The sequence below is a fragment of the Saccoglossus kowalevskii genome, chromosome 1 (assembly GCF_978046115.1).
Source record: "Saccoglossus kowalevskii chromosome 1, keSacKowa6.1, whole genome shotgun sequence".
Lineage (NCBI taxonomy): Eukaryota > Metazoa > Hemichordata > Enteropneusta > Harrimaniidae > Saccoglossus > Saccoglossus kowalevskii.
In genome coordinates this window covers 10,623,036-10,648,702 of record NC_140641.1, presented here as the reverse complement: position 1 = coordinate 10,648,702, position 25,667 = coordinate 10,623,036, and the positions used below count along the sequence as shown (strand labels likewise).

Here is a 25,667-nt window from a genome sequence, read left to right as displayed (position 1 = left end):
GTTGATTACTGGCATGTTGACTTCCCATTTTTGAGCCATGTTTTCAACTTTCTTCGTCATTTTCGTATAGCAATCTCGTCATATGTTAACATTGTCGTCTATGGAAATTCAATTAGTGGTATGAGCCCTAAACTGTACATTGTACATCGATAAAAGCGAACGTATTTTGAAAGTTGTGAAATCATGGTACTGTTTTGGCATTATACGACTTGCAGTTCCCTTTTCATGGATTTTATGTGACTGTCTGTGGTGTAAACTTATCGAACTGTAGTATTATGTAAATCTGCCTGGGAAAATATGCAAGCAAAGTTTAAATTGCCATTTTCACCCTGTATAGCTCGTGTTCCTCGGTTCATTTAAAAATCCCTTTTGAATTTGGAGGACTTTGTGTGACTGACCGTGGTGTTTGTAAACTTTAGTCGAACTGTAGTAGTGTCTATTAAATCTGCCACAACGTGGAGTTGCCATCTCTCTTGTTTACCAATGTACGTTTGTGCCTCAACGAGGACTGAAAAGTGATTTTCATTTACTTCGTCTGTTATAAATCAGCTGTATTAGCTTCTTTCGAACTTCCTATTACCATCGGGATTAAGTCTACTACACTCGGCGGTGCAGTTCGTATCAATCTTCTTGTATGAAACGCACCCGAACCCGGAAATTGACGGCAAATCGGGATGGTCTCGTCACGTAATAACTTACCTCGTTCTTGACCGCAGTATTCTTGGCTATGAACTTCCACATACCCACTCTTATGGGAATAGTGCATCGTGGGTATTACTGTATTGATCGAGGTGAAACAAACATGGCTGCCGTAATGCCTGTTGTTCGACTTCATCGCTCGTGTTCTCTTCCGGTCTTAGAGTTCACTGTTTTCTTTGATTTTTTTATTTCAATTAAACAGCGATTTGGCTGTGACCATGCATTTAGTCATTGTCGACTGTTTTTCTCGAATCGGTTGATTGTCATTGTCAAAATTTAATTAAAACTTTCTTAGACAACAAATATAACTTGGATAACGATGGAATACATGATGCAGTACTGAATTTCAACTCAATTATTGGTGATGTAGCTGATCAAACCTTTAAAAAGAAGAAATCAAACATCAAAACAAAACAAAAACATAAACAAAAAAAGTGGTTTGACAAAGATTGTAGAACCCATAAGAAAGATTTGATTTATTGTGCTAAACTGATTAGCAAACAACCTTTTGACAAAAAGTTAAGAGAAATATATTTTGTGAAGAAAAAGAAATATAAAAAATTGATCAAAACTAAACAAAAAAAGGGAGAGCTGTTAATTGTAAATAAATTAACACATTTGAGAACTGCAAATCCCAATCAATTTTGGAAAATCATTAATGAATTGAAAAATTCTCATAAAAATCAATCTAATCCTATTTCTGTAGAACAGTGGGAAGAATACTATAAAATATTAAACAAAGCTGATCAGAACAACAATTTGCAAAATAATATCATTTCTGATATGTCAGAAATGGAAAACAGAAATGAATCTAATAAACTTATTAACAATAAAATAACAGAAAAAGAGATAAAAAATGCTATTAAAAAACTTAAAAATAAAAAAGCACCTGGTTATGATGGCTTCTGCTCTGAGCTTTTGAAATGCAGCTCAGATTCGTTGATAAAACCATTGAAAAAACTTTTTAACCTTATTTTAGAGTCCGGAATTTATCCAAAGTCGTGGAATATTAGTATTATTTCACACATCTATAAAAAGGGTGATTCACACGACCCAGGAAACTACCGGGGAATAGCTGTATCAAGTTGTATGGGAAAAACATTCTGTATTATAATAAATAATAGAATTACCCAATACCTTGAAACAAATAACATAATTAACAATAATCAAGCAGGGTTCCGTAAAGGTCACCGCACAACAGACCACATTTTTGTACTGAAAACAATTGTTAAAAAATATCTCCAGCTAAATGGAAAATTATATGCATGCTTTATAGACTTCCAAAAAGCCTTCGATAGTGTCTGGCGTAATGGATTGTTTTATAAATTACTCAAAAATGAAATAAATGGCAAAATCTATAATATTATTAAAAATATGTATTGTAATACAAAAGCATGCATTCGTTTAGAAAACACAATCACGGATATATTTGAGACAACAAAAGGTGTGAGACAAGGCTGTGTTATAAGCCCCACACTATTTAATTTATATGTTAATGATATGAGTAAATACTTGGAAGACAGATCCCTTGATCAGGTCACACTACATAACACAAAAATTAACTCGCTACTTTACGCCGATGATCTGGTGCTAATTTCAATAACAGAAAATGGCCTACAAAATGCATTAAATAAACTGCAAGATTATTGCCAAAAATGGAAAATCAAAGTAAATCTTGCGAAAACTAAAATTCTAGTATTCAGAAGGGGAACACTACAAAGAAATGAACAATTCTATTATCAAAATGAAAAACTTTGCTGTGTCAACTCATATAATTATCTTGGAATAATCTTTCAGTCAAATGGTAAATTTACAGAAGCTAGAGACAACCTAGCAGATAAAGCAATCAAAGCCATGTATGCACTAAAGCAGTCTTTACCAAAAGAAACAGACTGTAAAACGTACATCCATCTGTTTAATATATGTATCAAACCAATTTTACTGTATGGATCTGAAATTTGGGGAATGGAAAATATGAGTAACAATAACTGGGACAAAACTAAAACAGAAAAAGTGCATCTAAAATTCATTAAACAACTACTTGGGCTTAATAAATACACAGCGAATAGTGCATGTCGGGGTGAAATTGGAGCATTTCCATTGATAACTGAAGTGAAAATCAATATGATTAAGTTCTGGTCCCGTGTCACAGACAAGTCACAAAATAATTATACAAAGATAGCGTTAAGCGATCAGACTTTGTCAAAAGCACAATGGGAAACATCAGTCAAAAATATCTTGAAAGATGTAGACCTCTCTAAAACATCACAACTATCACATCAAAATATTAAGGAAATTAGCAGCACTATTAAACAACAATACATAACATACTGGAGAGAGAATATGACAAATGAAAAAACAAAACTGAGAATATACATTAAATTTAAAATTAATTACAATCTGGAAAATTACATTATTGTTTTGGATAATAATCAAAGAATATCAATGGCTAGATTCAGGACAAGTAGTCACAATCTAGCCATTGAAAAAGGCAGACATACCAATCCAAAAACCCCATTAGAAAATAGAATTTGTAAACAATGCCCATTACAGGAGATCGAAGACGAATTGCACTTTCTTTTAGTTTGCCCACGATATCAAACAGATAGAAATGATTTTATTTCCAATATTTTATTCCCCAAAGAAATCATTACCAACCTGCAAAAATTCACATATTTAATGAAAAGTAATGACAGAAATATAATAAAACTTTTAGGGGAATTTTTACATAAATCATTTATTTTAAGAAATGAGCTTTTTTTGGATGTAATACTTTGACTCTTTTTTTCTATTTTTTACGTTATCGTACTTTGATTTTTTTAATCACTTATATATTTATTGCTGTAAACCAATAGAACATTTGTAATTCTAAGGATGCAATAAAGTTATTATTATTATTATTATTATTATTATTAGTAACATACGCTAAGTACAATCAAACGTCCGGAGTTGAACAGTAATCATTTCTAACATGATTATTTAATTTAGTTTAATTCCTTCGGTTAAAATTGAGTTTCCAAAATAAATAAATAATAATACGTACCCTCATGTATACTTCACGTTTTCATTAAAACAAAGTCAAAGTCTTTGAAATTGCTTTTCTGCCTGCCAAATCCATTGCTCCAAAACACACCTTTAAATACTTTTTATTATCCCAGCATCGAGATGGCTCTGCCAACTCTTGTACATCATGTCATAGATATATTGGTTTGACGATCCTATTAAAAATGGCCGAACGGTGGCCATTTTTGTGCTAAAAAATCATCAAAATCAAGCATTTCTCAGCTGTTTACAGATGGATTTTGTTCAAACTTAGTATATACGTTAGACATTATAGGACCTTGATGCACATCATTTTGTTTTTCAGATAAAATTCAAAATGGGCGACTAAATATTCATTATACATCATGTCATGTCATAGATATACAGATATATTGGTTTGTTTGTTTTTTGTGCTAAAAAATCATCAAATATCAAGCATTTATGGATGGATTTTGTTCAAACTTGGTACAAACATTAGACATTACGGGTTCTTGACGCCTTTATTTTATTTTTTTTAGATCGGATTTAGAATGGCTGACTAGTGGCCAATTTGTTTTAATGAATTGTCTTCTAGAGCCATATCTCTGACATGCTTTGACCGACTATAATCAAATGTTATATATTCATTATACATGTATTCAAAATGGCTGATTTTGTTTCAATTAATGCTGTTCCAGAGTAATATTTCTCGATACTCGTTTGACGATAAGATACAAATGTCAATCATTTAAGGTAGAGATGCAGGTTGGGAGACTATATTTCTAATTGCCTCTAATTAATGTAATTACATGAGTAAAATATACTTTTTACCAATCAAGTTATATATCATTTGAAAGAGTTTTATTTAAACTTTTGAGTTTTATGGTTTACAATAATGTACTATGATACCATATTAAGTGGTGTTGATTTTGGGTTAAAATCATGCATTTTAGGTGAAAGTGCACTTAAAACTATTTAACTTTTGAATGCATACCCTGATTTTAATTTAAGAACACTTATTTAAAACTTCTGTTTACTAGGAACATAATGGCTTATTTATTAGTGCTTCCATTGAAAAGTTTTTACACAGTGCTCTTTGAAATATTCACATTTTATAAATCGTCCACAGTTAACAGAGCCGCTAATTGGCAGCTCTATTGTTTCTGTTCCAGTAAAGACAGTGAAGCCATTTACTTAGGATAGACCTGAATAATGACCCCTGAAAATTTCATCGAAAACAAATGAACCGTCTAGAAGTTAAATAGTTTTAAAGTTGAAATTTGGAGTAAAAAATGAAACTGAGATAATCGCCATTTTGTAAAAAAAAAAAGTTTTAAAACGAATCATTCGCTTCATATGTGTAACAGAAACTCCTAGAAATACACCATACACCGTAATTTGCCGATGTTAAATCGTCAGGTAAAAAAATAAAAAATAAAAACATTTACAATTCGAGGGAAATTGACAAAAAATCGTCCGCGAAGTCTCAACCTAGCGTGAAAACTGTCATGGCGTCGTGTTATCAATTCCACTGAGGGGGGGGACCACAATGGATTACGTAAAGCCGATGACTTATTCATACAGTTATATAAACATAGCGATCGCCATTGGGTGGGTTGAGTCTAAATTTACCTTTCCTCAAACCTTTAAGAAATACTTTGTATGACGCAGTTTCCGTTGACCGTGCGAAGTTAGACGACCAGGTTGAAAAGAGCCCTAATATTTTACTACACAACGACTATTCGCAAACGTCGGTGAAACAAATTCGAAATAAAGTCACATTGGAAAGGGAACTGTTGTAAATTGATGCAGGTTTCATTCAACTACAGACGAGACAGGTCGATGCAAATTAAACGAACTCTGACCTCTGGAAATACTTCATTCATAGAGTTCCTTAGTACCAGAAGTCGCCGATCACGACCATACAACGTAGTTTGCGACATCGCTACCGGTGCATGCTAGCTGACAAGGGGGTTTCCGATTAAGGTAACCAAGATGGCATCGCAGAGTGCATGATTTTTCCGCGGTGTTTAAAAACAGCATCTCATTGCCGATTTTTCGGTAATTTCCAGGGTATTTTTTTTTATTTTTAATTAACCGAGCATTTTATGTTTGTGTATTTTGGCACTGAAAAGTTAGTTATCGATGACAGCAACAGCAGTGTTGTTTGTCAATTGCATCACAATTCTATCAGCACGATAATCATTACATCGAAACGAAAAATGTTTACTTCAGTTTTAAAATGCCGTTGGAGTAAAAATGTGTGGAAACACTTTTTTAGTTTCGCCCACAATGCGAAAAAGCTTGAAATCTATGCACCAAGAAAACAAGAAAAATCATGATTGTGGCCTTGTTTTGCGCGAAAATTAAATCGCCCTATCGACGCTACCTCCTACATAAAAATAAATGAAAAACCAATTTATTTAAGGGTGACAAAGTTTACTTATCAGGTACAAGTGTATTGTTTTGTTTCATTCCGCTTGCATGCTGGAAGCGTCTACGTCTTGTCTGTTTTTTGTAGTTTGCTAGTTGATCGCGCTTGAGGTAAAATAAACGGAGAGCCAGGACAGGAAGTCTTGTCTTGTCAATCAAAGAGCAACGCAAACAAACTTTCGAGACTTTTAATCACATACGCGTGCCTCGGTTTCCTATATTTTAAAATTGATTTTTGAGTATGTTCCAACAATGACAATGCTCCGAAATTTTAACACTATCTAGCCAAGACTGTCTGGGTGAGAAAAAGCAAAAAAAAAAAGCAAGAAAAATGCCCACGAACCTGCATCTCTACCTTAAATCTTTAACAATCATCATAATCATATTCCTGACATGTTTATATTCCAGCTATATAACTAAACAAAACTATACATCTTAAATTCGATAACTAACGCGGACTGTGTCGTGCATGGCTTGTTTATATTGTTGTAGTACAAGTCATTTTGACCCTGTTGCATCAACGAAATGATGAATATACCACAAACTTCTGCTACAAACTTCGTCAGTTGATCAAAAAAGATGCAGGATGTTGAACTAATAAAAATGTATAACTAAGGGTAAAACGCAAGAAACTGTCACAACGCATCAAAGAGTATATGTTTATTTCATATTTTGGAGTACGTGTCGCCCACATACATAACATGAACCATGTGCACATCAAAAAAAGCACATGCCAATAAATAAATTCAACGTAAACGTTTTGTTGAACCATTCCTTATTCAATGGTGATAACTTCATTGATGTCCCTATGTTGTTAGTCTTATAGCAACAATCATGATATCTATCAAATGCAATGTATACAGTATTCAGAATTGGGAACCAGAACTGGAAAAGAATGTGAAAAGCCAATCAAAAAATGGATTTGCGTGTATATCTCCCCGAAGTCATATTATATTAATAAAAGAACATGTAAAAGTCTGAAAAAGCCATTTATATTAGAGCTTGTACTACTACCAAAGCTGTTTTCCAACATTTCAGCTTATGTGAAGAGCAATAGGCTGCTTTCAACTGGCTTTTATTGAATTTGTTGACTTTACAACTGCGCGTTTCTATATGCCAACAACTTAGGTCATATACATCTACACATTTTTCAATCACTTTGCACAATTTTGCAATTACTTTGAACAACTTTGCACGGTGTGTTAACCGTTCAAAACCCACTATGTACAGCCATCATCAAATATTTGTTCGTGAAATTTAAAAGTAATTTGCAAACTTTCCATTAATTAAAAAAAATTACAAAAACTTCTACATTTCTCGACTATAAATGATTCATATTACATAAGAAAGAATGCAGGAACATTACCTCATGTCTTAACCCTTGTTTGTGCAAAGTCCAACAGATCGTTTACTATGTTAGTCGCCCATGCATGAACCACGTCCGATTGTGTTTTACTTTAAACACTGGTTGGTCACCTAACCACGCAGCTACATAGATTATTTGATATTAAGAGAAATAAGCAGCTATTTCATGGTTTCTTGCACAAGTCCTTTCTAGAATTGACGTATGACCTCTACATACTTTGAGTAACACTACAGTTATTTAACAGCAATTTACGAAATATCCGACAATGGGACTTGTTAATATGATATCACAGCTTACAATTCCGAATGAAACTACCGACTTTGCTATCGCTTTTAACAAGTTTGTAAGCAGATTTTTCGGCTGGCTGATGTGATAAGCTGCGTATATACAAGGCATTCCCGAGACATTTACTTAATATTTTCGAAATTTAACTGCGGGGTTGTCATGACAATAACTCAGGTTTAATATACTAGCAACTCCGCCAACATTTCAATCGCTTTTTCCAACTGTGCACGCTGTTTTCTAACACTTTCCAGTCAGCTCATATGAACATGATTTCAACTGGCTTTTATTAACTTTGTCGACTTTACAACTGCGCGTTTCTATATGCCAACAACACGCACGCTGTGTTAACAGTTTAAAACCCACTACGTACAGACAGCATCAACAACTTATTCCTGAAAATTAAAAGTAAAATAATACTCTAAAATAGTATCCATGTGTGTGCTGAAACAAAAAAAAAGTCCAACAGATCATTTACTCAGTGAATCTCCCATGCAAGTACTAGCCACGCCCGATTGTGCTTTACTTTAAACACTCGTGGGTCACCTAAGCACACAGCTGTATGGATTATTTGAAATTGAGACGAATAGGCGGCGTTTTCATATTTTTTAATGTTTTAAAATCGATACTGCTTGCACAAGTCCCTTCTAAAATTGACCTATGACCTCTACTTATTTTGAATAACACTACGTAACGGTAGTTTAACTGCAATTTACGAAATGTATGTATTCACATTTTCGAAGTTTTAACAATGAGACTTGTTAATATTATATCACAGGTAACAACTCAGAATGAAACTACCAACTTTACAATCGCTTTTCACAACTTTGTAAGCAGTTTGTGGTCGATTTTTCGGCTGGCTGATGTGATAAACTGCGTATTTCTGAGGCATTCCCGACACAATTACTAAATGTTTTCGAAATTTAACTGCGGGGTTGCCATGACAATGACTTAGGTTTAATAGACAAGCTACGTTCGTTTGTTCTAACTTTGCACGCTGTTTTCTAACACTTTGCAGTCAGCTCATATGAACATCTACAGAATGATGTGATTTGTACGTGCAATGAGAACAGAAACTTACAACACACAAGTCTTAACAGTTTTAAATCAGCTGGATGCACATTTCCAACTCTGAATTGCCCTTGGTCAGCAAGTGGGCAGTATGTACTCTTTATTTAACTCTTGAGTGGACTATACCCACAGTCTCAGATGCTGGGCAGACGCACTAACCATTAAGCCACACATTGAATTCATGTTCATTGGGACATACTTGGAACCCACCTTCATTCATCGTTATGTTAATTGACCTAAACATGGCATGTCATATGCATATTTTCACATGGGTCTCGTGTTATTTTTTCATTCACAATCATTTAAAATGCAAGTTTATTGCATCTTTGAATTTCTTTCAGTTTTCTGACAAAAATGATGCCTTTTTATCATGTCCATTTTTATGGACGTCTGGCCTATAAACGTTCTTTTTTTAAGGGTAAGTATATGTCTGCTTGTACAACTAGACATGTTGGTGACAAAGTGCAATTTTGTGTTAACAATGCAGAATTTGACATGATGGGCATTCAAAGTGTACAGACATCCTGATATTAAACAATAAGAGAGCGTTTTACATTGGGATTTTACAATAAATGTGCCTCTTTGTGTTTTGTTAAATAAATATCATTTTTTGAGGTGGAGATGCAGTTTACCCGACAGGTATTTTAATTAGGAAACCAAGATCACCTCCCTTGTCCACAAAACTATATTTTCAGAAAGCTTATTGTATGAATTTTAAAATTTTGTTAGTATTTTTTTATGAACACTGTAATTTGAAATATGCACAACAATTTTCTTTTTTGGTCAAAAGTGATTTAATTCTTGAAAACTGTCTACCAGTTATTTTGCAGAGCAGCAGCTCAAATTTCACTACTTAACACCCAGGCTAGTTTCTGTACGATTGATGTAACACTGTTTAACCAAAAACAATGCCCCGACGGCGTTTTGAAGATAAACACATTGTCAATTATTTTTGAAAATTTCAAAACAAAAAGTCAAAGCGTCTAGAAGCTATTTTTTTTGAAGTTTTGGGATGTGCAGTAAAAAGAAGCTGAGATAATTGCTAATTTGTACAATTCACTCAGTAAGAAGTTTGCTAATGCTCATAATTAAAATGGCTGTAACAGTTCCAAATTTAAATGTATTATCGTTTTGTTAAAAGTTAAATATAGTGCATAATATGGAGATCCCGTCATTTCTTTTTTTCACCATGTTTCTTTTTTATTATTTATGTACAGCCTTGCTGAATCTTGCTAAGCATTCAAAAGAGATAATGTTTGCACCGTTTTTTGGGTATGTTCCACTATTCACAATTCTACAAAATTTTAACAGTCTATAGCCACAACTGTTTGGATAATAAAAAGCAAAAACAAAAATTCACTCCCAAGTGCCCACGAATCTGCATCTCTACCTTCATTCACTCATGACAAAAAAACCCAATAGTCTAGGGGTAACTATAAAGTTTGTGTTTTTGTAAAAACAAATTCCTGTTCATTGCTTGACACACATGGTGTTTCTTGTTGATCTATCATTTTGAAACTGATGTCACCTTCTCTCTATTCCAGCAACGTGCCGACCCTGTTTCGATGCTTAGCACGTGCCAAGACTTTTAGCACGGACACACCTATGTCTTTGAAATGTCTTTGTGATCTCTGTGATTTTTCATTGTTGTGTTTCTCATCCATGCTGATGTCAAGTCAATATCGCGTGGTATGTTTCCATGTTTGTTCATTTCAGGGCACAATGTTCGATGTTTGTTCTTGATTAATCCTCACAATCCATTGGGTGATGTATATTCTAAGTAAACAGTGCTACAGTGTCCTTAACTTGCAAAATGGTAACACTTTCGTTATACACAATGATAAAATTGTCAACAGCCAAGGCAGCAGCAATTTGGACAAATGAGATGTGGCAAGAAGATAGTGGGCAGTGTGCAATGAGTAGTTGGCAGTAGGTAGTGGTAAATGAAAAGTAGATACAATTTTAGGCAGCGGAGGGTAGATAGCAGGCAGTGGCCAGTAAATTGCAAAAGTAACAATAAATCTGTGCCCTCTTGAAATGTTTACATCTCAATATAAAACTATTCACGAAAACAACATTTTACTGAGAACAGATTTCACTGTTAAACTGGATGAGTTTTTATATATATGACATGACATTTTACAAAACATTTGTCCCTTACAGGTCTATAATGAGCATTTCTATTCGTACAAATTCTTTATACACAAGCACATTTAAAATATTTTCCCTGTTTATATACGTGTAATTTGTTGATTGCTGGCATATTGTCTGTTAAATGGATTATCCTCGATTTCAAGAACACTTCAATCTATGTAATATCTGTATAATATTGATATCTTGTAGAAATAATTTGCATGTTATTATGGATGAAATTTATATGTTGTCTATATTTCAAGAAGATGTCAAGTTCACCAGCGTCTTCAGTTTGGATACGTTGCCTGATCCACAAAGAACTCGCGTTATATGGGGATTTTCCAGGGTATTCCATCAACCATGACTTCTTTATTCATCCCACCTATCCCCCAATACTTGTTGACCTCATGGTTATGTCGTTGTAATTAAAGATTATGGTCATTGCCTGCGAAAATGCATCAAAGTCAAGCATTTCTGCTATTCCAGTAAATCACGGTCATGCCCCGACAGATTTTATTAAAACTTGAATAGAATAGTGCCTTAAATGGTGAACATTATTTGTTTCTCAGATCAAATTTAAGATGGGAGAGTAAAAAATAAACATTTAAAATTTGTTTTAATCTTTTCACCACCAATGTTTTGACCTTTGTGTATCTAGGCATATATTTTGAACAGTATCCCAGACATGCCTGGAGCATGTTTAGTGAAAGCAGTTCTGGAGTCGTGTTTCTGTCATGCTCAAACATTATACATTTCTTAAATTTGAGATGAGTGCAGAATTGATTCAGTTTGTCAGATCTAGCCAAGCATTGAATATGCTTTTTGTACATATTAGATGTACCTTATCTCTTGCACAACAGCGAAAATCAATGTCACCTGGTATAAACTTTTTTTAATACAAATAATCCATGCTGGGTTTGCACTGATAGAAATGCATGGAAGTATATACACACTGGCTAGAAATGCGTTTATTTCATCAATAATGTATCACTGTTAGTGTACCATGTTTACGATATATCATTTGACTGTATTTGTGAATTTTTAGAGGCATTTGTTAGCAACCATAAAAACACAATTTAATGGATTATAAATAAGATTCACATTAAATTAAATTGCAAAGCATTACAAATCTTTATAACCTGAATAACCGGGAACCTACCTTTGTCAGTATTGAGCTTAATTATACCCAAATACATATGGAATACAAATCATATGTTTAGATTTTTTTGCTTGGACCTCTGGAACACTGGGACAACTTGTTATAGTCTCTATCAGAACAAAGTCCGAAATCGAGAACTATTAATTCAAGTTTCAATTCAAGTGTAAGCCATTTATTCGAATGCATTACAAGTTTTTGCAAAGACAATCTATTGTGTAATGCATGTCAATTATGTGCGGCTGACTAGTGCTCATTTTGGGCATAAAATAGACCCGAGTCCTGATACTTGAACTTGTGAAGTGGTTCTCAGCTGCACCATGTACAATCAAACATGGAATGATGGCAGTACATTGTGTTGAACGATGAAATATGATTCAAAATGGTCGACTGGTGGCCATTATCTTCCAAGGTCATATATCTCCGTTTCTCTTGCTTTGCAATTACTTATTTTGTATACAGATTGGGTAGAAAAGACATATCTGCCAACAAATCTTCAAAGATTTAGGAAGGCTCATAAAAATATGTCCGACGGATTAACTAAGATAGGAGCCCCCCCATCCCCATCTTGTCAGGCCGTCAGGTCTGTTCATTTGGGCTGATTTTAGTAAGGTTAGTTAAGAGAAATATTATCAAATTACAATGTACCTTTCATTAATTTTTGATGGATTAATTTTCGTTTCATAGTATATTACCCCTTGACAATTACTGATGAAATGAAACTCCTTTATGAGATATTATACAATAAGGTTTACATAGCTCCTGGTCTAGATTTATATTGCTGCCAACCGGGGTGGTTTAGGATTATATTATTCATTGATGAAGATAAACAAGTTGGTAAGTTCTGTCCCACAAAGTATTGTAAAGCACGTCTTTTTTGCGAATTTAGCGAGAGAGCTGATTCGCTAATTCAAGATGTCGCTAAAGACTTTATTATCAATTCAACATGGCCGCCAAACAAAGAAATCAACAATGACAAGAAAGATTCGCTAAATCAACATTTCGCTATTTCGTCATTTTACCACAATTGCTTGCCGCTTTTTAAACATGTTTTACAGTGTTATCAAAGTTTATCCAGAAAGCTAATTTTATGACATCAAACTTCTTTGCTGTGAATTTTGTTTTGTCATTTTGTGTTATTTTTTGTATTTATGCAATACTGGTACAAAATGTGTTAGTACATGCTTAGATATGATGTGCATGTCGCATATTTCTGGTAATAGCATGTAGTAATTAGAATAAAAATGAATATTTGCTTGAAACAAAAATTCATTTTCCAGCTGTGTGGGAGCTGTTCACATATGTTCCGAAACATTAATTGCTAAATACGTGTTAAATACCATCAAGCGCAATTTAGCTCAGTGGATTAGATATATGTTGGAATCCAAGCAAAAAATTAAACTTATCTCGGTCACAACTTACAGAGGAGCCTCATTGATAATGGATAAAGAGCATATATGCAGATGGAATTTTTATAGTACATTTTTTTCATTTAATATCATCCCAGCGGTCATGTCCACAGACCGAGCTTCACCTTGGATTGAAAATTCATGTATAGTTTGTCTTTTTTTGCCAACGCCAGAACTACCAAAACTGGCATCAAATTCATTTCCTCCGATTTGCTTGGCGAGCATGCGTGATGGGACTATAGAGTGGAGTTCCCACAGACCGTACTTGAAGAAACGAGCTTTATCGATGTCATCATTGACTGACAGTTTCATACAATTTCTGTTCTTGGTCAACTTCGAAAACAAATTTTCAGATCTTTTTTTTCATTTTGTACCCCCCCCCCCACGAATGTTGATCAGAAAAATGTGTATGTGAATGTAAAATTGTATTCTAATGTAAAATATGAATAAATTAAATCAAGCTATTATATGGTAATAATGGCTGTTTTATGCATATTCTATGGTAATAATGGCTGTTTTATGCATATTCTATATTAATAATGGCCGTTTCATGGATATTCTATGGTAATAATGGCTGTTTTATGGATATTCTATGGTGATAATGGCTGTTGTATGCATATTCTATGGTAATAATGGCCGTTTCATGGATATTCTATGGTAATAATGGCTGTTTTGTGCATATTCTATGGTAATAATGGCTGTTTTGTGCATATTCTATGGTAATAATGGCTGTTTTGTGCATATTCTATGGTAATAATGGCCGTTTCATGAATATTCTATGGTAATAATGGCTGTTTTGTGCATATTCTATGGTAATAATGGCTGTTTTGTGCATATTCTATGGTAATAATGGCCGTTTCATGGATATTCTATGGTAATAATGGCTGTTTTATGCATATTCTATGGTGATAATGGCTGTTTTATGCATATTCTATGGTGATAATGGCTGTTTCATGGACATTCTATGGTAATAATGGCCGTTTTATGCATATTCTATGGTAACAATATGCGAAATGACTCTGGTAAAATATACACGCAAATTCACCAACTTTTCAATCGCTTTTCACATTTTTTAGGCAGTTTTTTTTTTTATTTTACGGCCGGCTCGTATAACTGTCTGCTAACATAGGAGGCTTCGAATGGATTTTATTAATGTTTCATACTTTATAATTGCAGGATTGGATATAACAACTTAAGTCAAATAAACACGCAAATCTACCAACTTTGCAATCGCTTTGCACAACTTTGCACGCTGTTTTAACAGCTTAGAGCAATTAGGTACATACTTCAAAACTGTTTTTTCATTGAAATTTAACTTGTGTACTTCATAGAACATGTGTTTGCGGTGTGATAAAATGGCAGGACCAACATTAACCGTATAACCATGCAATCACCACGACAGGTAGCGTACACGGTAGAAAACGAATCAGACGAATGCATTGCCGAGTAGGCCAACAGTTCCTATAGAAGCGTAAACAATATTCCGTTTATCATAAATTATAAAAGTAATATATTACTAGTACTAGTAGTATATCCCCATTAGACATTCTGTATTTTTATTATTGAACAACAAAATGACAAATGTGTCTGATATATACGTTACATGTCATTGTGGATTTAGCAACAATAAATACTGGATTAACATTGAGGTGTGGTTACTTATTTAATAATGAGATATATGGCTTCATAATCAACTATTTTTTCTCATTACACTTGCAGTCTACTAAATTCACATGTGCGGTGTGTAATGCACTCTTAAATCATATGTATACTGCTTGATATTATTGTACACTTTAGCTCATCTGTGGAAGATAAATAATCCACAAATATTTTGCTGGTGTATGTGATCACGTGCCAGAGTTCGTCATTCACAATGTTTCAAAATCATTACATGTGTGAATTATGTACCATTTCATATATATATATGAACAAAAACAGTTACATCAAACAATTATTTCTAATAAAATTTAAAATTATAGACTAACGTTTAAAATAAGTCGGCTGTTCTGAATACCCATGGTCCACATAAATTTCGACTTTAGATGTCTTCTGATCACAACCTGAAGATCGAATCTACATTTGTCTCTAATCTGGTAAATTCTCTGGACTTTGAGTCTCAGTTTTTAGCGAAAGTGTTACAGTAATGTCAATTAGAGATGATATATATATTGCAACATTTGGAGCCTTGCATATATTGTGTCTCTGAATGCTATGCACGTCAGTAAAACCTGTTGATGGATTAGTCAATATGATGTAAAACCTCAAGATCCCAATAAGCTATAACACATGACAGATAGTAACCTTGCAAATAAACACAATGAACTAAATATTCCGATAATCATTTCTCGTCTTTATTTTATTATTCAATTGCCAGTATTCGAATTTAACAAACAATTTTTTTTTAAACAATTAGAAAATATACTTTTTCTAGATGTGGATGACTGATAAAATTTAAAGCTTTTTTTATGTGCGCGTGTTTTTGGAAAGCTCTATCTACGACTCGGATTGTTGATAGTAATAATGGTTGATACATACCTGAACGTACGTTGCCTGTTTCGTTATTTTAGACGATAACCAGTGAAATAGAATTTGGTTGTACGCGCACGGATACGTCTTTAATTTCAAAGCACACGAATGACCAATCATCAGAACCAGACGACCATTCGTTGTGCGACTCGTGTTTTTCCCTTCATAGCTAACAATTCGTTTTGGCCGAGGCGTTATAAACAGCCGTTTTGGTGACCACGATTTGTAATGTCCATGTGATATAAAGATGAAATGCATTATTCATTACAGTTTTGAAATTACAATAATTGTCACAAGGTAAATTACACGGTGAGGTACTATTGTTCGGTAGAATCGCCAAACGTAATACAGAAATACAACGGCCAAAATATACTACCATTACCAACATTGTGTTTGGGTTCTTTACCCCAAAATACACAATATAAATAGTCATTAGATATATTGATATTGATGTTGATATATGATCATACACAGTAATGCCAGGGTAGAATTTTGAGATAAAACATGCACACACTTCAAGAAACAAATATACGTGGTTAACGAAATATTTAATATGGGATAATCTCAAACAATATTTGTAATGTAAATCACAATATTTGACCTTAAGTAATTGAAGCAATAATTACATTATTATTTAAACGCAAATAACCATGGTTAATGCCCTAAACAACTTAATCCGTACATAATCTGAAAATACAAGTAAATAACGTTTTACGCTGTCACTTGTAGGCTGTTAACATCAGTCACTGTACCATAACGACGAACGGAGTAACGTAGAAATAACAATGTAACGTCTAAGACTTCTTAGCTTTTGTAGTTGACTGAGTTCCATACACAGTGTTCGTTGTATCGCACGATTTAATGTCTCGATGGTGGTTTGATAATCTCCTAGGAATTTTGTGTCGATCACGTTTGACAAATAAGTTGCAGCGCGGCTATGGAGACTCGGCGACTTCACCATGTAGAATACTATAGCTGGTAGAAGCACATGTAGTTGGCCATGGGGTTTCCAACCCCTAAGTATCAGGAACTGGCAACACACTTCTCAAGATGTTAATTAGTATGACAGGCAGCAGGGGATCCCTTCGGCTTTTGTTTCACGCCATGTGACAAGTTAATTTATTCAGGAAGATTTCATTTTCGGATGGGTTAGTCACATCCATCAAAGTGTCATTACAGCGCCATCTCTGACCAAAATAATAAACTTAACTTAAACTTAATTAACAAACTGTAAAAATATACACACCAACAATTAAAGTTAAGTTACCGGGAAATGACCCTGTGACAATAATTAATATGCGCATTTATTTATTCCCTTATTTTACTATTTTTAAAATTGTCCACTTTATTTTGGTGTTCGTTTGCAACGTCATTTCATCTATCTTAACAGCGTTACCCAATAGTTTCATATGACTTCTAGAAACCAATCAGTTTGGAAATTTTGAATAAATTATCACAACAAGGAAAAAGATATAAGCTGTTTTTTTTAAATATCAGCGTGGGCGTGTGAAATGAAATGGTTGACTTGCCTAAGTGGCTTTTTGGATATAAAACAAATAGAACATCTCTTTGCCAGTAGAAATGCTGATTTAATCTGAACACATATGCTTTCAATATTATACCACCGTCCCTCAGGGACGGTGATTATACATATGAAAATTTCTGCTTACAAAGGGGATTTGGATTATAACACGATCTAAATCTTACTTTAAGCCTATAAACGTTCCTTTGTGCTTAGCGCTAAGCTCCTTTGTTAAGTACAACGGCAAATATTTCGTTAGTGCTTATGAGCTCTCCTGATTGGTCAATGCATGAACAGCTTTTCGAAAACTGTGTTTTACTCCCTGTTAATTTTGGTCCATATGGTCAAGAGTTTTACTACGGGGTTACGTGCAACGGACTGTAAGAGTTATGATGAGCAATGGAAAACTTCCAAACATTTTTTAACACAACTGGTAAGGTTTTCTATATAGATCATTGAACGCCGGTACGTACACAACTTACTGTGATAATTGTATAATAGTAAGAATCCGTAGAGAAAACTCTAAATACAGTAATCACAATTTCATCGGTATTCATTTTCTTTTCTTACCCACAAGTCACGCTGTGACTATCGCCCATGCCATTCATCGAAACGAGTGGTCTGGATATACTCTGACCCATGCCGTGGACTTCCTGTCTGTAACACTATATGATATTGCTAGACCACAGTCCCTTTTAGCTGTGGCCGCGGCTAGATTCATACCTATGCAGAATGCCAGTACTTAATCCATTTGGCTACTCTATTGTCATTGGCTGTTTATCCTGATTTAACACTTGAGCCGACTGAAAATCCGTGTCGAAAACGTGACAAGGACTAAAAATCAGTCGTAAGCAGAAATTTTAATTTTTTAGCGTTTCTGATCGTCCCATCGTGCTTAAAAAACTACAAGTGTTTGATACTAAACTACCATCCGCAAAAGAATTTATTGAAATTCTGATTTTCAAAAGTTTGTACACATAAAAGATAATAGATTTTATTTTGAGATATCGCCATTTCCATTGTGCAATATTGCTTGACTTGTGTTATGAATTATTGACAAATTTTATTGATTTATTTTCACTATTATCAGTCCCATAGTGTCATATAGCAAACTTGAATAAAGGTGCGTTTATGTCATATTGTATTCATAGCTATGTTGCTGTGTTTTTTTCTGGATCATCGTCCCTTTTATATTGATCAACCACTCAGATATAATGTTTATAAAAGACGATAATAAGCAAACATACAGAAAGGGGATACAGGCTTTCATTCGTAAATGACCTGACCTGACCTGACCTGACCTGACCTGACAGGTAAAAGTAATTAGTCTTAGAAACACCATGAGGACTGTGGTCGAACCTAATCACCTGTTCTGATGTGAAAACAACAGGTTTCAAGTTGGGTTTGGAGAATGTTTTCATTCACAGGTGGTGTAACGAAAGTATTTATTTATATATATCTTTATTGGTTGGCTAGTTGTGTCGTCATCATCACCACTGTAAAGCTTTCCTGTCACGTTCCTATCAATCGAGTGGTCTCATGAGTGTTGCGTAACGCGAACAGAATGGTCACGTGTTCGTCGGAGTAAACATTACTCTGAGACATGGTGCTCCATAACACGATGTATTTTGAGGTAAGTTTGATTCCCTATTCGTGCATTAAAATTGTTAGATTCATTGCAATTTATATCAGAGTTGGGAACTCCAGAATATCTCGTATGCAGCGATTTCCTGATTGAAAAATCCCCACGCTTGTGCTGACCTTACGATTCGGACAGTGATATAGTCGTCTAGTAGATCAATCACTCTCCATAGTTGTCGTAATATATTCAATGATGAATATCGGCATTGATATTTCGTCGACTATTGAACAAACCAGGCACCACATAACATGACTTCTATTCTACAGACCTGATGGTGGTGGCAAACCTGTTCGCGGTGAGGTTATATTCCTTGCGTTTTAATTACGCGAAAAAAAATACGGTCTTGTGTTCTATTGTCTATGACACGTCACTCAGAATGTGTTCTCTGTTTTCTAGTCAAATACATGTATTCTATTATTTTCTATTCATATATTCTAGAACGTAAACTTCTTCTTTATTTAATTTAAGAGAAAGAGTTTACAACTTGAATGTACTCCACTTCTGAATACTAACCCTAACCCGACTCCTACCATATGTTGGCCCTTCAAATAATTGTATATCCTGAACTAAAAAAAAGAAAAAAAAAATGGTCACGAACGTGAGTCGCTACATTACGAACACGTATAGATAAAGTAAATTATCTATGACAGGTTGAAAGCTATGACAAGAACTATTTTTATTGGAAACTTGGCAATACATTTTGCGAAGAGCGCCAACTAGAGTCGACAGTGAATCATGTGCGTGTCTTACCGGGGTGTCTTAGCGCTGGCGGACATTTATCTGCACTGCAAGAAATTTCAAACACGCCATATAATGTTGTTTCTAGTAAAATAGCAATAATTTTGTTTGTTTGATAATTCATGTAGATTGAGTTTCACGTCCGCCACGGTCATTTATTTAGTTCTCAGCACTGAACTGCCGGTCGGGACAGCGACTAGGCTAGTAGTAGGTATCCTCGGGGAGCTACGTCACAAGACGTTCCGCGTTGCTTAGACGCGCACCACTGTACCACGTATTTCTACGGGCTCTGTGCGCGCTGCTGAGGAACGCGGAACGCCGTGGGAAGAGCCGGTGAAAATCCGAGAAAACAACAGGAACTCAACTGCGTTACACACGCAGGGTAATCTTGTTACGCTGTTCGGGGGAGTCTTAACAACCATCCCGAAGTACCGTTTTCTGAGAGTTTTCGGCCCGTGATGGTTGCCATGCGGTGAAAATGTCCGGATGTCCACCCCGAGAATATAAGGGTAGCGTCCAGCCTACAAAAAATCGAGGTGCGCTTTTTTGTGATCGTTATTTCAGAAATGTAGCTATTTTTTTTTTTTTAAATTCAAAATTATATAAATTGAAGCATTGCGAGAACAAATAATTTGTTTAACGGATGCACAGAGCCGGTTCAGTGCTTGGAATCCAGGCTACTATAAATATATTCTCAGAGTGTATAGATATCCATATTGAGTTGACATTTGCAGCGGGGAAATATTTTAAATCCTACCACGAGAGTTAGAGTGAACATAGAGGGGGGGCAAGGGTTATTTTCGTTCAACGTAATTGCAATATTTTTTTGTTCGTACAACGTAAATAGAAAAAATAAATTCCGTAATTCTGTAATCACAGGCTCGACGTACAACGTAATCAATCAAATATTTTTTTCCTACACTGTAAAAATGTGTCATTTTTCTCGTACGTACAAAAATTCACATCCAAATAAAGAAAATCGTAAAGAATAATCCAGGGAAATTACATTTTAGAAACTGTAAAACGACTAGATCACTCAATTCACTACACAATTGAATGTCAAGACGTAAAAGGCCCTCTAACCGAATGAAGAGCATTACGAGGGTAATATGCGCATGCGTCTCTTCACACGGCGCAGCAATGGTGAAGAATTTGAGTCGGAGAGCTCTTCGGACCATTCAATGTTCCATTTGTTAACACTGTAAACTGTAAAAACGTCTTGTTTTTCTTCGTAAATTGTGAAAAGCCCTTTTTATTTCCCGTAAAACCGTACCAGCTACCCCCCTTGCCTCCCCTCAACATATTACAGGTAACACCGAATTGCATATACCGCAGCCAACACGCACTTTATATTACAGATTTTTCCTGGCATTTCGGTAGAATGGGGTAGCTTTAATTTTCATCCAATCTAATTCGAAAGACAAAAACTCGTTTGACTTGTTCCCCAGACTGGCGTATAATAATGTATTTATTACAGATACAATACAAATAACAATTTCATTTTCTTACTGGATCATATTAAAGTATGCTTTTATTTGTTCTATATTTTATAACAATATTGTGCCCCTCCCATACTCATCATTAACCAATAGTCTCATATAATATATGCCAGGACAATTTCCTTAATATAAGTTGTCACGAACGTGTTTTTTTTCAATGCAGTAAACAATAATCTATGCGAAAACAATAAGTATAGAAGCTGTGCGAATACGCCACAGATTTACACACGTGATAGTATGAACCGCGTGCAACAACTAAAAGGGAAATTAATTGAGGCCCGTTAAGGGGCTTCGTTGTTTTCAATGGAGGACGTTCGGATCAGAATAACGCTCGTTATCTCTAAATATTGACGTTGTATACCCTCTTATAACCACCCCGGTAGGTAAGTCATCTCCATCCACCACCATGTATTTGACTCGACGAATCCGATTATAAAAATGTAATGTCTAGTTAAATGTCATTCTGGACGAAAGAGAAACAGTGCTGATTTGTGTATCACAATTATAGCTAGTTCAGTTGTTACTTGAAGGATGGATTGTCTGTGAAATACTATGTATTCTTTGTATGCATGCACATGGACGACAACTTTTGTCTTGTTGGTGTCCATACGTATGAGTCAGTAGATATGGAATAAGAAGACATCGCCACAGAAGGGTCACTCCTACTTCAGTGATCAGTGAGAATCCACATCCAGCATCACGGAATCAACACTATCGACGGACGACCCTCCTCTTTCTTAGATCAAATAGTCAACGGTGTGGACGCATTTAACTTCTCTCAAAAGAGTTCGGATGTGGGCCGACCGCTCCCCGCGTACTGTGCGTGAGATGAACCAGGGATGAACCATTCTTTCATGCAATTTATATTATTTGCTTTACGTGCGCATGCGTAGAACCAATGACACGCGATATTTTTGTTAGCATGCAGAATATTGTTGTAAATCTAAACTTTGTCATTCTCCAATTCTCTCTCTTTTGCGTTGCGTTGCATTGCATTCCAGAGGAATCTGAAAATTATACTGATACATCCCCGTTGAATCATTGTTTATGGAAGTTTATAAATTTGACTACACATTTATTCATTTTTGAATAACTATACAAATAACAAGTTGTTTTTTTTACACATCACCATACTAGATTATGTTTTTATTTTATTTTTTCGTATTTAATATTTAATACATTGTAACAATATTGTGTCCTCATACTCACCATTACCAACTAATTTCCCACATATAATGTGTGCAAGGAAAAATTCCTTAATATAAGTTGTGAAAGACGTGTTTTTTCTTCAATACAGTAAACAATAAACTGTGCTAAACAGTAAGTACTAAGTATACAAGCTCCACGAGTACGCCTCGGATTTGGAAACATGATAGTATAACCGCGAGCAATGAAAGGGAAATTTATTGGGGCCCGTTAAGGGGACTGCATTGTTTGCTATGAAGGAAGTTCGGTTCAGACCAGCGCTCACTATCTCTAAATATTGACGTTATATGCCCTCTCATAACTAACCCTGGTAAGTACGTCAACTCCATGAACCACCGATTTACACGTGTAGTGTATTTCACTCGACGAATCCGGTTTTAAAAATGTCTAGATGTCATTCTGAGAGGCACGGAGGAGAAACCGTGCTGATGTTTGTATCACAATTACAGCCAGTTGTTACTTGAAGGATGGATTGTCTGTGAAATACTATGTATTCTTTGTATGCATGCACATGGACGACAACTTTTGTCTTGTTGGTGTCCAAACGTATGAGTCAGTAGATATGGAACAAGAAGACATCGCTATAGCACATTGAGTGGCCCAGCCGTAGCAATTTTATAATCGTTTTTTTTTTTTTCTTGAGTCGTGGTCAGACTCAACCCAAGAGATTCTACAAACTCGTTATTTAAGGAGTTATAATATAAAACAATAAAATTGCAACGACTGGGCTAGTCTAGGGTCACTCCTACTTCATTGATCAGTGAGGATTCACTCCCAGCCCCGCATAACGGAATCAACACTGCCGATACCCCCCCCCCCCTTGTTCTCGTAATTCTTGTTCGCGCTAGTTTTGGGAGCTTCTCCGTGTATTGATAAGTCCCGTGGACACGAAGGCCCGCAAGTCGTCGATATTTGCAAAACATTAAATCCCGCTATGCATTGCGTCCTCTGGGATTACTTAATTACTGCTTTTATACTGCCTTCAGCGAGGTTGCTAGAAAGGCGGAACTAACCTAGGATGTACGAAACGAAGTCTCACTTGGTGGCAGCAGAAATTAAATAGTCGTCTTATAAATTTAGAAGGATGGATCTAACAGCTGTACACAACAACGATGTGCATTACAGAGCAATCTTAATGTACAGTCTTGATTGACAATGCTCTCACCCATCTAAATTAGTAATTAACATAGTCCGGTCGATTGGGAATAGAGATTGGGATTAATCAAAATATGTTAGCGTGTTGTTGTAACACCCAAGGTGTAATATTTATTTTTTAAATAATACGGGGGGGGCTGTCATACAATTTTTGTGTTATTGTATTACCGTTATCAACTATACACAATGGCTGTGAAATTTGACATGCTTTTGATTTTTTTTTTTTTTTTACAGTACATGGGAAGATCAACATAAAATGGTAGGGAAATCCACTGTAGTCGCCGTGACTAAGTATTTCCCAGCAGCATGCGTGCTATTATGTTTAATTTCTCTATATTCTATCATTCCTGACGAGGAAGCCATCATTGCTACGTCATCTTGGTATGTTAACACCAGTCAACCAGCGCAGCATGCCAACTTCGACTTTTTAATCAGTCAGTCGCATCGTTGTGAGGGTGCTAATGGCGACGTGCTTCTCGTCATACTCGTTCACAGTAAACCAACAGAGAGGGCGATGCGCACGGAAATTCGTGAAAGCTGGGCAAGCGAAAAACAAGTGGACGGGCAAGAAATAGTGACATTGTTCGTTCTCGGTAGAAGCAATGATGACAGACAACTTAATGATGACTTGGTAAATGAAAATAAAAAATATGGTGACATTATATTGGTCGATTTTATAGATAGTTATGATAATCTTACTCTTAAAACTGTCGCTTGTCTTCAGTGGACATCTCAATATTGTCGCAAATCTAAATACTTTCTAAAAATGGACAGCGACATGATGGTGAACATTCGCGCAGTCGCCAAATTTCTCCGAACAGCGCCCTCAAAAGGTTTCGTTACCGGAGAAGTCGCCTACACTTCCCCGATTCGTTTTCGTTTAAGAAAATGGCACGTCTCAAGAAAGGAATATCCGTACTCGAAATACCCACCCTATATGCTGGGTACGTATCTTCTGTCAATGGACGTAGTGCAACAACTTTACGCGACTGCAAAACACACCATGTTCTATAGATTCGAAGACGTCTACATCGGCATTTGTCTTCGAAAAATAAATTTGACGCCAAGGTATGATGAAAGATTTCAAGTAAACTTTGCTGCGAAGACTGGTCGGACTGGCTGCGAGATGAAGAAGCTATTTGTCGGGCATCACGTGGTTCAAGAGTACGTTCACCGAGTGTGGGAAGACATGTTGGACGTGAACAAAGTGTGTTGACCTTATTGGTATATATCGCTCATAGGAGTGGGCGACCAAGGGTAAAGGAAAACATGTCAGTACTAATTTGTCCAATTTCGTGAATCACTGTGTGAAGCTTTACATGCTCTATTGTAAAAACTTAAATTTACAACAAACAAATCCACTAACATTTTGAAACCCGGATTTTCTTGTTTAGTTAACTTTTTCACGTGTTATAGGTGTTATTCAATTTACGTTTAGATACGTTATGTGGAACCGTTACAATTTTTACTGGGGTGGCAAATCTCCCACGCTTTACAGACTGGAAAATAAATACGGGTAACAACATTGTTACAAAGTGTTACCATGGACGTTCTGTCGTCGTGTTCATATAATTTTGGTGAATTCCACACTGATTAGTGTGAATGACTTCGTATGCAATGTACTTTTCATTTTTTTTTATGTGAGTTGCAGCACCAACGGATTCACATAGACGCTGTTTGTGAGTGAATCTGTCGGCGAAAAAGCAGTAACAAACGCCTTCCGTGTCAGGTTTAATTACATGGAAAAAAACATTATTATTGGTGCTTTTTGATAACAAGTCTGATGAAATAAAGACATAATACAACATC

General features: G+C 35.3%; 1 protein-coding gene and 1 pseudogene across 4 annotated transcripts; both read left to right on the top strand.

Annotated features, from left to right (window-relative positions):
* Positions 1–11,249: 11,249 nt before the first annotated feature.
* Positions 11,250–14,766, top strand: LOC144350832 (1-aminocyclopropane-1-carboxylate synthase-like protein 1; annotated as a pseudogene).
* A 4,323-nt stretch (positions 14,767–19,089) lies between these two features.
* On the top strand, positions 19,090–25,667 carry LOC100373563 (beta-1,3-galactosyltransferase 1-like). 4 transcript variants are annotated; one of them, XM_006815991.2, is made up of 2 exons: positions 19,090–19,251; positions 24,093–25,667. In XM_006815991.2, exon 2 carries the CDS (start codon positions 24,115–24,117, stop codon positions 25,072–25,074), a length of 960 nt encoding a protein of 319 aa, XP_006816054.1. In that variant the 5' UTR covers positions 19,090–19,251; positions 24,093–24,114; the 3' UTR covers positions 25,075–25,667. The 4 variants fall into 4 exon arrangements, with proteins under 4 accessions (XP_006816054.1, XP_085356126.1, XP_085356008.1 ...); XM_085500000.1 differs by lacking the exon at positions 19,090–19,251 and adding an exon at positions 21,790–21,876; XM_085499882.1 differs by lacking the exon at positions 19,090–19,251 and adding an exon at positions 21,790–21,880.